Source organism: Vulpes lagopus, chromosome 19 (genome assembly GCF_018345385.1).
Source record: "Vulpes lagopus strain Blue_001 chromosome 19, ASM1834538v1, whole genome shotgun sequence".
Taxonomy (NCBI): Eukaryota; Metazoa; Chordata; class Mammalia; order Carnivora; family Canidae; genus Vulpes; species Vulpes lagopus.
Genome location: NC_054842.1, coordinates 220,077 through 234,551, shown reverse-complemented (window position 1 = coordinate 234,551; position 14,475 = coordinate 220,077). Strand labels below are relative to the sequence as shown.

The 14,475-nt window shown below is 49.9% G+C and overlaps 1 protein-coding gene and 1 long non-coding RNA gene across 20 annotated transcripts in view; one reads left to right on the top strand and one right to left on the bottom strand.

Moving 5' to 3' along the window:
- LOC121478588 overlaps positions 1–4,147 on the bottom strand; it is a 109,437-nt gene extending 105,290 nt beyond the window's left edge. For all 19 annotated transcript variants that reach the window (XR_005984528.1, XR_005984527.1, XR_005984526.1 and 16 more), the window contains exon 1: positions 3,510–4,147. This is a non-coding gene — a long non-coding RNA (uncharacterized LOC121478588). The remainder of the gene's footprint in view (positions 1–3,509) is intronic.
- Positions 4,148–4,256: 109 nt separating this feature from the next.
- Positions 4,257–8,009, top strand: CST3 (cystatin C). Its single transcript, XM_041733689.1, has 3 exons — positions 4,257–4,581; positions 6,819–6,932; positions 7,675–8,009. Exons 1-3 carry the CDS (start codon positions 4,324–4,326, stop codon positions 7,756–7,758), a joined length of 456 nt encoding a protein of 151 aa, XP_041589623.1. The 5' UTR covers positions 4,257–4,323; the 3' UTR covers positions 7,759–8,009.
- The last annotated feature ends 6,466 nt before the right edge of the window (positions 8,010–14,475 follow it).

Here is a 14,475-nt window from a genome sequence, read left to right as displayed (position 1 = left end):
CAAAACTAATCTATAGTGAAAAAATAGAATAACATCAGTGTAGCCATTGTCTCTGGAGGTAAGGGCCCAAAATGACTGGGAAGGGGAATAAGGGAACTTTCTGGGTGATAGTCATGTTCTATACCTGATAGGAGGTTGGTTACATAGGGCTACACATTTGTTAACATAAAGTAAATGTATACTTAAGATTTGTGCATTTTACTATAGGTAAATTTTACAACAAATGAAAAATTGTAAATAAATATTCACCTCTAGTCCATGTTATTCATGCTTGTGTGTAGAGGTGAGATATACTGATGTCTTTAAATTACTTCAAAATGCATGAAAACAAGATAGGTTGATGGATGAATAGGGAGATGGACAGGTGGATAGACATGTGATAAGTAAGTAAAGTACAATATTAATGCTAGAATTCAGGTGGTGGGAATATGAATGTTTGCTATAAAATTCTTCTGACTTTGTTGCACATTTGAATGTGTTCATAATATGATGTCAGGGAAAATGCATCCCCCTCTGGATTTCCTCCCCTCACCTTGGGCCCTCCCCGTCTGCCCACCCCATCTGCCTCTGAATTTCCCCTTCCTTTCTTACTCCCCTCCACCATCACATGCCCCTTGGCTCCTACTTGTCAACAGTATTTTCACTACATTCCAGACAAACCAGCGGTAGCACAGAGCACTGGCCTGGTTGGCTGCCAGTGTTTTGTTTTGTTTTGTTTTATGATAGTCACACACACACACACACACAGAGAGAGGCAGAGACATAGGCAGAGGGAGAAGCAGGCTCCATGCACCGGGATCCCGACGTGGGATTTGATCCCGGGTCTCCAGGATTGCGCCCTGGGCCAAAGGCAGGCGTCAAACCGCTGCGCCACCCAGGGATCCCAGTTGCCAGTGTTAAAGATATATTATTCGGATACTTGTTAAAATGTTGAGGAAGACTTTATTCAATACTATTGCAACAGGGGTCAAGATTATCCAAACAGGAGAGAAAGACTGAGCTCAACTCTGAAGACAGCTAGGATAAATAGAGTTTCACATCCAAGGTGGGGAGGGGGGCAGGGAGAGGGGGTAATTTTTGCTACACTAACCTAAAACTCTCTCAAAGGACTAGCCATCAAAGGTAGGGGTAATGAACTTGAACAGATACCAAGGTTAAGGGCATTCTTACTAGGACAGGGTTAAGCAGGCTAGCTGGCAGAGATAAGACTGGACAAGGCCCAGCTTTAGTGGAGAGGCAGCTTGGAGGAGCATCACTAAAACTCAGTCAGTCCTTGTCACTAGGTCCAGCTCCTCTGTGAGTGGCAGGAAGGAGAGCCCAGGGACACCATGGAGAGAGCAGGGCTGCCCTCAGTGGCCTCAGAGGTCAAGATCCAACATCCAGTGCACCAGTTCCAATGCTATCCCAGGCTGGAGCAGGAATCCCTCTGCTGCCCTGTGACGATTGCAAAAGAAACTGGAATTCAAGTTTGCACAAACACTGAGAGGGATGGCAGAGCAACAACTACAGCATGGATTAGGAAAGGAAACTGACCATATAGAGATCCCAAGGGGATTGCTCAACCTGACTCAGATCCATCTTTTATTTTCCTTGTTGCCAGGGCTCAAGCTCAGAGAGACTTCAGAGCGCCCAGCTGCACAAGCCACAGGCCTGTGTCCCTGGAAGCCCTCTCCCTGCCCCCAACACCCCACCCCCACCCCCACTGGCTGTGGTGCTGCAGACACCAGAGCTGCTCGGATCAGTGTACTGTTGTGAAATTAAATGGTAACTCCTAATGTAAAGCAATAGGTGGACCCTGAGCAAAAGCTTCCAAAGGATTATCTGTTTCCTTATGCAAATGCAAAATAGATACTGGCCACTGCACTCTCTCTTGCCTTTTTCTACAGCGGCTTTCTACAGGTCAACAGGCTTGCCTGTGAGCATCACAGTTTTATAATGACAAGGAATCAATCCCTATTAGAGCCCTAAATGCTTTACACCAAGTTTTCACTGCAAGTTTTAGAAGCCTAAATGTTCAGAAACTCAATTCTTGGTCAACTTGACATGCTAGTTTAGGTGCTGTTTTATGTACTTGGTCATTTATTATAGTACTATTAAATATTCACTTCTTTATATATTACAGAGAATGTCTGTCACTCTCTCACTTTCTTTCTCTACTAGTTCAGATCATGGGATCAACGGCCACATGAGCAGCCTTGTGTAAAGGGTTTTTCTCTTCATCTGGCAGAAGGGAAACATGCTTGCCTCCTGGACACATGTGCTCTTTCCTTCGTGGTACACGAGTGCTGGAAGCCCTGTGCCTCAGTCTTGAGTTCATTATTTCTCTCTGGGTCTCTGCTAGCTTATCTTTGAAGCTGGAGGTTACAGATGAGGGCATGGGCTGCTCCATCATTTTAAACCAGGTTGAAGTATCAACACTGAAGCTTGCTCATCCCTGTAGATTCTGACCCCCAGACACTACTGTTAACAGAGAAGCCCGCCTCGCCCAATTTGTTACATTTGCCCCAGGTCATTCAAACAGCTGAGGTGGATGTGCAGCCTTCCACTTCTTATCATCAGATATAGTATAGGTCCTCTGGTAGCTTCTACAGGCACTCTCTGTTAGGATTAGGGATCTGGCACATGCCAGAGACCTAATAGAGAATTATATATAGGCAGTGTAATAGCATGTGTTAAATCACAACCCTCTACCACACTCACATCTGCCTTCATGCTCTGGCTATTTGGGTGCCCTGCACTTCCTTCCTAATAACAAAAGATGAAAAAGTCCCTTGCATTTCAGCTTACCCTCTGTGCAACACACCCTTCAAAGACTAGAGGACTAGGTGTCCTGCGTGGGTGGGGAAACCACAGTAAAAGCCCACCCCTACTCTCAGGAGATAGCCACTACTGCTCAGAAGCACCTGGCTAGGGGCAGCCCCCTCTTTCCCTGCTCTGTGTATCTACTTCTTTCTCTGTAACTAAGAAAGCCCTTGCCCGCTCCCTCCTGAGGCCATATTGGAGCACAGATGTATACAGTCCTGGACCGCAGGATCTGTTAGCCCACACCATACCCAGCTACCACGTCCAGGTCTTAGTGTCTCTCCATGGTCTCAGCAGACCTCTTGACCTGTAGGTTTCTGCTGACCTGCGTCTTCTCCCCAGCAGGTCTCTCTGACCATGTTCAGTAGCACCTTTTTCTAGCAATCCCTTCTATTTCACTTCCAACAGAACACCTGCCACTCCCTGAGGGTGATCACTGATCACTGCCCTCCACCCTACACACACCCTGAATCTGTGCTGTGCAACGTCACAGCCACCAGCGGTGCTTGGCCATGGGGTGCTTGAAATGAGACTCATCTGACTTGACACCTGCTCTGAGTGTGAAACACACACAGGATTCCAAATGCTTGGCACGCACAAGAGAACATAAAAATATCCCATTAAATAATCGCCTGTGTATGTTGACGTAATGTCTGGATATGCTGGGTCAAACAAAAAAAATGTCATTCTCGTCTGTCTCTTTTTACCGCACTAGAAGACGCAGAGCCACACGTAGTTCCCATTCCATGTTCTGGGTCGCCCTGCGACAGGACCGCCACGGCTCGTCACCACGTGCCACGGACCGGCCGGGGCCCCGCGGCGGGGAGAAGCGCCTCCCGGGCGCGCGGGTGGGGCAGGTGAGTGCGCCGTGAGGAGGGGGCCGGGACCTCCTGCCCGATGACGGCGAGTTCTTTCAGCTCTTGCAAGCGTTCCCCGGAGCAGAGCGGTCTTCCTTGGCCTCTACACCGCCCCCTGCTCCGGGAAGGCCCGGCCTGGGCCCCAGCCCTGAGCCCCCGGGGCGTGCGGGGCGTGCGGGCCGCTGTCTCCCCTTTCCCCGGAGGCAGGGCTGGGGTCGCTCGCACCGCGGGCCCCGGGAGGACTGACACCTTCTGCAGGAGCCCCGTGAGCCAGGGGGCCCCGCACCCGGAGTCGGGGCAGGGCCCACAGGGTGAGCCAGCCCGGGAGCCGCTAGGGGAGCCGGCGGGGCTTCCGCGGCGGGAGGGGCAGGCCGGGGGCGCGCCGAGGCGCCGGGCGAGAAGCTGCCGACAGCTGGCGCGGCCCTAGACGCCGGCCAAGGCCCGGGCCGGGGCGGAGCGGCTGGGAGCGGAAGGGGCGGGGCGGGGCCGGCGGGCGGAAGGGGCGGGGCCGGCGGGCGGAAGGGGCGGGGCCGGCGGGCGGAAGGGGCGGGGCCGGCGGGCGGAAGGGGCGGGGCCGGGGCCGAGGGATAAAGGAGCCCGAGCCGGGCGCTGCTCGCTGCCTCGCGCCGTCGCCCCCTGGAGCTCGTCCGCCTCCGAGCGCACCATGGCCGGGCGCCCGCGCACCCCGCCGCTCCTGCTGGCCGCCCTGGCCCTCGCCCTCGCCCTGGCCCTGGCCGCGGCCGTGAGTCCCGGGGCCGGCAGGAGAGGCGGCAGGCCCGGCGCGGTGGGCGGCGCGATGGACGCGGACGTGCAGGAGGAGGGCGTGCAGCGGGCGCTGGCCTTCGCCGTGGGCGAGTACAACCGGGCGAGCAACGACGCCTACCACAGCCGCGCCGTGCGAGTGCTGCGCGCCCGCAAGCAGGTGCGTGTCCTCGGGCCCCGCCGACCCGCCCAGCGCCGTGCGGACTCGGCCCGGAGCACCGGGCGCCGCCGGGCGCCCCGCCGCCTCCCTTGGTGTTCGCGGGGGTCGGGCGCCCGGACCCTCACCCCGTGCGCCAGCCCCACGACTGCGAGCTCCTGACCAGGGCGAGGGGAGGCCGTGGCACCCCCGGCCGCCCCTCTGGCTCGGCGCTGAACGACCCTTAGGCACTCTCGTGACCTTCGATTTCAGACCCAGAAAGCGGGAGCAGACACCGTGCGTAAGATCCCTGTAGACCCGACGCCTAGATTCCTTCTGTGTTAGAGTTTGACCATTTTGCTTTCCATTGGGCGCATACGTGTGTACAGGGGTGTCAGCTTGGGTGTTTCTGTACTTCTGAGTCTTTTGAGAGTTTCCACCTCAGTGTGCTTTCCCGAGGAACGGCGCCATTTTCTGAGCTAGCGACAGGAACACTTTAGAAATCAGAACCAAAGCTGGCGGGATCATCTACTCCACAGACCTTATTCAGATGTCACTGACTGTCCCACCGATGTCCTTTACAGTCCTGCAGCCTCCTTTCCTCTGGACCCCCTTCCATTTATGACCTTGGCATTTTTGAAGGATCCACCCAGTTGTGGTGCACACTGGGGCACACTGAATTGCTATCATGTTTCCTTGAGATGATTGGGGTTACACAGAAGAGGCCCATTCTCCTTAAGGCCTCCTCTTAACAGGACCCCCTAAATTAACCTGGCCTCCATGTCCTCCTCCCGTGATGGAGTTTAGGGCCCATGGCAAACATCTTCCCTCAAGTGGGGCCCTGGCTGCTCCCTGAGCATCCAGACAGAGGCTTGTCAGCAAACACAGATGGGCCAGTGAGCTGGGCTGTGGTACCCAGTGCATCTCAGAGCAGAGGGTCTGTCATATGAATTCAGACCTGTCCAGACATCCTGGTGGAAAGCTTCCCTCCGCAGGGCATGTCCACGGGAATAGCCTCTCATGTGTGCCATCACAGTCCCCGTCCCAATATGCACCCCCCCCCATCACCATCACCCAGGGAGTAGTTGAGTGGACTGCTCCTGACCCCTGCCTCTGCCAGCCTGCCCTGGAGTTCTGGTCAGATAAGGAGCATAGTCACCAGAGTCCAGAAGGGGGTGGGAGGGGGTGTCAGGAAGGGCCCTGGGCTTTGTGCTTATCCTGTAAAGGTGCCTAGGATTCAGGCCAGCTGATCTGTGGCCTCATGGAGAGCAGAACAGAGCCTCAGAGCAACAAAAGCCTGGAAGTGCATGCCTGCATTTCCACCTTCTCTTGAAACTTCACAAGGCAGGACCAGAACAGACCGTTTCTCCCCTGCAGCTGTGGCTGGTGCTGAGTGCTTTGGATGGACGTGTGCTCCCTGCTCCCTAGGTTCCCCCCAGTTGTTCCTCTCCATTGCAACACTGGCTTGGCATCACAGCTCATTGGGGAAAGTAACAGCAGAGGGATCATGGGACCTGCTTGTGTTTCCACCAGATAAGATGTGGAGCCTGGTCCTAGGTCCTCATCCCATGTTTCTCCAAGTTCTAAAGATCTATCCTGTAATGCCAAATGTAGAAGACAGGCAGATGTGTGGCACACTTCAGAAATACTCCCATCAAAAATCACACGTAAAAGGCAGGCATTCCAGGGACAGGGTTTTATTTGGCTAAAACACAAACGAGAGAGAGGCCTCTCATTTCCTACTGCGAAATGAGGGAATAAATAAACGTTTGTTACACTGAGGAAATGTGAAAATGTATAGGGTTGACCCTATTAATTGGAATTAAGCTAAGATGTACCCGTCACATGATCATCTTCCTGAGCCGGATCCGCTGTTTCAGCACAGATCCCTTGCTGTGTGCTTAGTCCCTTCCCTGGCTCCTGGAACTGGAGAGGTTTATCAGCCAGCTCCCGTCTGGCTTCCCAAAGCACACCTTCCCTCCTAAACCCAGGTAACAGAATTTTGGTCCCTGGCTTCCACCTTCTATCCTCCTGCTTCTCCTCCTGCCAGGCTGCCTGAGACCTGGAGCCTCTCTGTGAACAAGTTACAAGAAGGCTCTGGGTACAGCTGCTGGGCCAGCCCTCAGAAGGTGGCTGTGGTATTCCAAGGTACCTGCTTTGACAACAATGAATGCTGTTATGAGGGCCCCCCAAAGCAGGAAGGTAACTACGTGTGTGTGAAATTGGCAGATGTAAACAAATCCTGCTCTTTACATGTACAGGTTGTGTCTGGGATGAACTACTTCTTGGAGGTGGAGATTGGACGAACAACATGTACCAAGTCCCAGCCCAACTTGGACAACTGTCCCTTTCATGACCAGCCACACCTGATGAGGGTATGTGCCTGTGAGATGCATTGTATATGAGTGCTTGGGATGTGGGTGTGCAGGTGTCAGGGTACCTGTGGGGGAAGGTTGTATGTGTGTGCACATGACTAATTTGAGTTTATAAGTGGGTTTTAGCTGATGAGTTGGGGCATTGTGCACTGTGTGGATTGTTGCTTGTGGAGGACTCTGGGGTGTTTGCTGGAAAGAGAGATGACCTCTTAATCCCAATCTTGGCCATCTGAACAGATTAGAGAGAATTAGAGACCTATAAGCAGCCAAACCCTCTGATCCTGCTCTTCTCACCAAATACTAGTCACTCCAGTGGAGGAAGCCGTATCCCTCCCATAGCTACCCATATTCCCTGTGTCTTTGGGTGTTTTCTGAACTCTGGTCCCTGTCCCTGTATACCTGTCTTAGTCTTGGCCCACTGGACATGCAGAGGACTTGGGGGCAGCGCCCTGTCCCTCAGGGGCTCTGTGATCTTGTACAGGCTGCACCTTAAAGGGATGTGCAGGGGGAATGAGCTGGTGGAATCCTGCTGGTTAGAGTTAGGAGACAGGATCCCATGTCTTGGACTTAAGGAGTGGGTGGGGTGACTGGGTGGGGTCACTGCAAACCCCTGCTTAGCGTTCTGGGGCTCAGCAGGGTGGGGGCTGAGAATCCCACCACCCTTTCTCACCTGTGCTTCTGACTTCTCCAGGCTGAGCTTTTTCCTGTAACCCTAATTATCTTTCTCTCTCTCCTTTCACAGAAAACGCTCTGCTCTTTCCAGGTATACACTGTCCCCTGGCTGGGCAAGACCTCCTTGGTGAAGTCCAGCTGCCAGGATGTATAGAAGACCTGCTCTAGCCCCCTCTCCAACTCCCCTATTCCCTTGTAGAGCTCCTAAGCCTTAGAAGGTTGGCCCTGCTCAAGTGACATCCCCTGTGTGCTGGTGATCCCAGGAGACAGAGAAGGATTCTGGGGCTTTTTTTGAACAACTAAATAACTGTAACTCTTCTCTTTTCATTGCTCTCCAAATGCACAAGTATGTAGTACACGTGTTCTGCTCTATCTTAATCAATAAAAAGTAACCTCAGCTACTTACTTCTTGACTTATTTACTGTCTTGGGAATATATACGGAAGAAGGGTTTGGACAGTGCCTTTAAGAGCTTCTAGTCACAATGACTCTAGAGGGCAGGGGAGGAGCAGAGAGCTGACTAGTTCCTGCTGGGGAAGTCAGGGGAGCATGCTGCCACTTTTGGGGTGATTGAGTCAGGGGCAGGCTGGGAACCCAGGCCTCCAGGTGTGGTGACCCCTGTTTATCACACAGGGGAGAGGAGAAGACGTAGTATGCTGATCCTGGAGACAGGGCTGCGGTGTTTGATAAGAAGTCAGATGATAGATGATGAGACACTAGACAGGAGGAAGGGGACAGGTGGAGCCCATAGCCCCGGGCCACCCTGAGCACGGCTCTGCTAGGTCAGATTTCAGCCATATATGCTGAGCTCACCACACTTACTTTTGGGCCAATTTTCACCGGTCAAGTTCTTTAGAGAGCAAATAAATAATGATTTACGTCTACTCTCCACAAAAGACTTCAGGCACCTGCAGGTGACAAAGTATATGTCTATGTAACTATTGGGGAAATACCCAGCAGAATCAAGGTCAATCCAATCAGAATCAGAAGTGAAATAAAACTGAAAGCCACACCCTCAGATATATTCCAAGAAGTTGTATCTATAAAGAGTTTTACAGATTTGTGCCCTCCCTGTTTTCTGGGGTTCCATTTAAAATAGTCCTTGTGTAGAGCTTCATGTAAGGGATACAGAATTGAAACCATAGGGACGCCTGGGTGGCTCAGTTGAGCATCTGCCTTTGGCCTAGGGTGTGATCCCGGGGTCCTGGGATCGAGTCCCACATCAGGCTCCTTGCATGGAGCCTGCTTCTCCCTCTGCCCGTGTCTCTGCCTCTCTCTGTGTCTCTTGTGAATAAATAAAATCTTAAGAAAAAAAAAAAAAGAGTTGAAACCATAAACAGGATTGACATAGCACTGGCTTCTTACTCAGAAGACTTTGGAATTGACAGGGAATGTTACTCTACTACTTCACCATCATTCTATAGACTACTGCGTGCCTCAGAACCCTAAGATAGGAAAGATCCAGTCCTAACAAAAGAGAACTTAACACACACATCCTGTGCTGCCCTTCCATTCACCATTCACTGCAGAGGAGTGAAGCCCTCTCATGGGGGTGGTAGTGCTGGGGCCATGTGCCCTGATGTCATCCACATGCAGAGGAGCATGGATGAAGTCATGTGACCTGTTGCCCTGAACACAGAAGATGAAATGACGAATGGAATTCCCCTAGATGCTCCCAAGTCCCAGCATTCCAGGTATGGTGGCTGCTTCTGGCAAAGGTAGACCCCAGCACAGTGCCAGGGAAGGGCTGCACAGGGACCCACCCTGCATGCCTCCTCTTGATGACTAGATGGGCCCCAGCAAGATTGCATACCTTGTCTCCTGTTTACCATTATGAAAAAAGATGCACAGTTGCTAAGAAAGTCTTTCGAAATAGAGTTCACAAGACATGGGGGCACTAGGGCCTGTGCCACACTCTCTTCTGTTTCCATTCTCCAGACATTTGTCAATAGCAGCTGGACCACCTGGAACACAGCCTTCCACTTTGGACCCAAATAGAAATACTATAACACCAGTTTGCCAGATAGCCAATCATGTAAGAGGCAGTAAATAAATATGAACTCTGCCAGTACCAGTCATTATTTCAAAACAAGTTACGAAACCTTTACTCCCAGCTCCAAGGTCAAGCACACTTTGATTTTCAGTGGCCTCTGTGTCTCCTCGATCATAATCTTTTAAGACCCCAAATAAACACTCTGGCTGCTTGACGGTTTCTTCAGGATGGACACCATCCTTTACTTAATGAAAGGCACTGGGGGTCGGAGAGGCAAAGCACTGCCCACAGGCCTTGACAGGTGAAGTATGAACCCGGGCCTGGTCCCTATAGGGCTGCATGAACTTGGGGATGTGTTGGGAGGCAGGGGCCCTGGCAAAGCCAGCAGTACACAGAAGTGGTATCCTAGGACTGAGTGTGATCTGAACAGGGTCTTTCCTATCTTGGTGAAAAATCTTAGGTTTACATGAACAACCAGCATGCAGGCACCACAATGAAATGCTGATTTCCTATAAAGCCATTCCCTTGTGGACACACTTCCAATTCTCTTTTCCTTGTGGAAGTTGGGAGTGAGAGGTGAAGAGTTGTATGCGTAGCTTGGCTCATCTGAAGCTCTCCACACCTTCTCCCACTACCTAGGCCTTGTTCCACCACAGCACAGGGGTCCAGGTTGATGCTACCCTGGGAGCCCCATGGTATGGACAACTTAACCCTGAGGCTCTGGGTGAAGTGGTGTGACCAAGAAGATCCTGCAACCTGACATCATGTAGACTAGCGTGTCTAGGGGTAGAATCAACAGTCCCTGCAACTTTTATGTGCATGATTTTATTTTTATGTTTATTTATTTTAAGTATAATTTATACAAAATTATTTATATAAATGTCTCTATTTTTTAAAGATTTTATTTATTCATGAGACTCAGAGAGAAAGAGAGACAGAGACACAGGCAGAGGGAGAGGCAGGCTCCATGCAGGGAGCCTGATGAGGGACTCCATCCCAGGACTCCAGGATCCCATCCTGGGCCGAAGGCAGGCACTCAACCACTGAGCCACCCAGGCGTCCCTACATAAATGTCTTTAGCATAGTCGTTGGCTCTGAGTAAAACACTCAATAGGTTTTCAGTATTTTTTCATTGTTCTCATTACATATTGTGGTGGTTTAAACATGGCCTCCATAATCTTTGATACTCCTTACATTGAGAGGTAGAGTCTGTGAGCTGCATCTTGACTCTGTTGGGGAACATTATTGGAAAGATGTGACAGGATTAACCTGTGAGCTGGTCCTGAGAACTTGGAGGCTTCTCACCCCCTCCCCTGCCCTGGGAATGTGGGTTCCACTGGTCTTTTCTGCTTCCAGATACTGTTCCGAGGACATAGCCTGGAGATGGTGATGTGGTGCTGAGACTATCTGAATGGTGTGTATTACTGAACCCACTTAGGTCCTCTTTTATAAACTTTTAAGATTTAGCAGGTGGGTAAGGGTCCATTTATCTTGCTGCCACCTAAGAGAAACCTCATATATTGAGTTGCCTTTCCTTATTAAAACTGCCATCTGTCAACCTGGGGGGACCTGCTTCTTTCTCAGCCTCTCCCTGCCCTCTGAGTACAGGGGCAGTTTCAGATTATACCAGGGAAGCTCCCAAGAGGGTTGTGAACCACCACTCTAAGTGAGTTTGTACAGGCTTCAAGTGAAAACTGCAGAGGAAGTGGCCTTGTGACCGCCAAGGAGGAGTCAGAGAAGATCCCAGCGCTTCTGCCAACCTGCCCTGTGTGATGCCAGCATCCCTGCAAGTAGCCTGACTCCCCAGTACCTTTGTGTTGGAGATGCCCTTTGCATGTGCCAGCTGAGCTGCTGGCCAAGTGATGGCTCACCATGGACAAGCACCTCAACTGAGCTCTCAGGTGACTGCAGCCCTGGCTGTCACCCGACTGCAATCACAGGAGAGCCCCCAAGCAAGGATTTCCCATGTGTTTTTTTCCCAAATCCTGAGTCCACAAAACCGTGAGCAACAGAAAATGTGTCTGGGAAACACCTGTGTGTGTGTGTGTGTGTGTGTGTGTGTGTGTGTGGCCTGTGCATGTGCATGTGTAGGTACACATGTGTGTTGGATGGGGTGAAGCCCAGGGGACCTGGAGCCAGATGCCCTGGGTGAGAATGCCACTGGCTCTGTGTCCTGTACAAGCTCTTTACTCTCTCAGACCCTCACTTATTCTCAGCAAGGGGGCAGTAGGAGTCCCCTCCCCATGGGGTTATGGGAATTAATGTGTTCATATCTGTCAAGCACTTTGAACAGTTCAGTTTGTCACATAAATACATATGTTTATTCCAGTCAGAATATTCATAGCTTTTAATTTTGTTTAGTGTAAGAGTTTAACTTCATTTTTCAAATGACACTGTTAGTTTTTTCTTTCTGTGAGATTTCCAAGAACTGCTTCAAAAGGCCATTGTGTGTATAGGGAATTCTATTGCATCCTATCAGTTTCTATATTTCTGTCTTAAATCTAGCTGGGTTTATTTTTCTGTGCCAACGGCTCTATTTAAAATATGTTTTAATATTTCTTAGATAAGTACCATTCTCTTTACTCTTTTCTAAATTTTATTTCTGAATATGTTGCATCTGTTCTCTTGATGAAATTATTTTCTTTTCCAGCTCAAAAAGTATAATCATTGGGGATCCCTGGGTGGCGCAGCGGTTTGGCGCCTGCCTTTGGCCCAGGGCGCGATCCTGGAGACGCGGGATCGAATCCCACGTCGGGCTCCCGGTGCATGGAGCCTGCTTCTCCCTCTGCCTATGTCTCTGCATCTCTCTCTCTCTCTCTGTGACTATCATAAATAAATTAAAATTTAAAAAAAAAAAAAAAAAAAGTATAATCATTGTTTTTCGAAAAAGATAGCATTTAATATTTGAGCTTTACATTCTAGAATATCATATATTTCACAATGTACTTAGGCATTTATTATGTCCTCCAGTAGTATAAATTTAAATTTAAATTTTTATGGATCTTTCATATTTCCTGTGAAATCTATGCCTGGATATTTTACAGTTTTGCCAGGAATATTTCCCCATTGTATCTTACTGGTCAATACTGATATTAAAGAAAATCGTTGACCTTACCTATTTTCCTTACATCTTGATGGCTCAAAATTTATAGACACTTAGAGGTCTGGGTTTCTTTGGTCCATTACTGCTACCAGATGCAGATAGACAGGAATGAACTTGGACATGGTGACAAGCCCTGTTAGAAGATGCAGAGAGAGGAGAAGGCCAGCCCTGTCCCAAACCTATAGGCCCAAACTAGAGAGACAGGCCCTGGGAGACTGTAGTAAAATTGCCCATTCCTTTTCATTATGCTCTATAATGCTAACAAACACACACAAAATTGAACAGCAGTTCCTCAACTGAGAGCCAAAATAAGGAGCAAATTTTTCAAACCACCTTATATCAGTTCTCTCACTCTTGGCACTGGGGGTCCCCAGAGATCACTCAAGTACCTGAAGTCTATTCAGGTACCTGACGTCTATTCAGCCCAGGTTCAGATACTCACTCAGGAGTCATTTGGATGTCAGCCAGGGTGTCCAGCACCACGAGACCAGATAAGGTGCATATGTGGTCTCAGGTGTGACTGCACATGCAATCACCTGGGAAGCTTTAAAAAATACTGATGCCTGGTGCCCCTCAGAGAAATTCTGACTTAATTGATCCAAACTGGGGCCTGGGCACTGGGATTTTATAATATTACCCAACTGATTGAACTATAACCCAATTAGATTTCCTGGCTAAGTTCAGTTGCTCCTAAAACACCTGCAAATGGCAGCAGGTAGAGGGCTCTCTCTCAGAGTCACACCTGCATCTAAACATGTTTTTGATCCCAAGTAGCCCCCTAGATGTACAGCTCAGCCCCCTCCTTGATCCCCAGTAAATAAAACACAACCAAATGAAACCAAATGAAAATGCCCTTCACCCAAATGTGTGTGTTAGGTCAGTGAACTTTCCTGCAGATTTTAGGCGACTCAGCAGGTTTCTTCTACTCCAACACTGGCATTCCGGATTTTGCAATGTCCTTAGCCTCACTTCTGGAGGTAGTTGTCATATGGCCTTCATCGCACCAAATCACTGACCTTATTTGTCTAATAGATTCCTCTTTTCCTTAGCGTTTTCTGTTTGTCCACCTCACATCCCTTTCCTCTGATCCCTAAGTAGGTTCAAACCCTCCCTCTGTAGGGCAGAACAATTCAGCCCTTTCTAGACTTCCCCACAGCCATGAAGGTGTTCAGAAAATATAGTGCTTCCTTGTGGATAGGATCCAACATTTTTGTTAGGTACTTTTAATCATGATGAGCAACATTTATTTTTCTTTTACCCAAATCCAGGCCCCTATGGTAAAGACTGAGAAAAATGTCCACCTTTCCTGAATGTCTACTTTCATGGTGCTGAGGATTGTTTACCCCACAGGTGTGTGCATTCCTCACTGGTCACCCTTACCACGTGACAGCATCATCAGCAGATAATCCCTGAGGTTGGTGCTGACTCACAAACCAATGAGGGCCTGGCCTTCTCATGATAGTAATTATAGAGGGCCATCCAGATGGTGATGCACCCTCCTTCTCTCTCCCTCTGCCAGTTTCCAGGGAAACTGACTCTACCCTTTGGGTCATGACTTGAAGAATGTGATCTTGGCTAAAGTAGTCAGAGCAGCCAGTATCCCCTAAGCCTTAGTAACTGGCTTAAGCCAAGTCTGGCCACCTGTGGATCATGAGACTTCATGGTGGAATTTTCATTCAAATTTGTGAACAGCAGGCTCTCTCTTTTTTTGCTGGGCATGAAGATGAGAAGACAGGAGGTCCAGATCAGCTGTTTGAAAATGAAGTCATATTACGG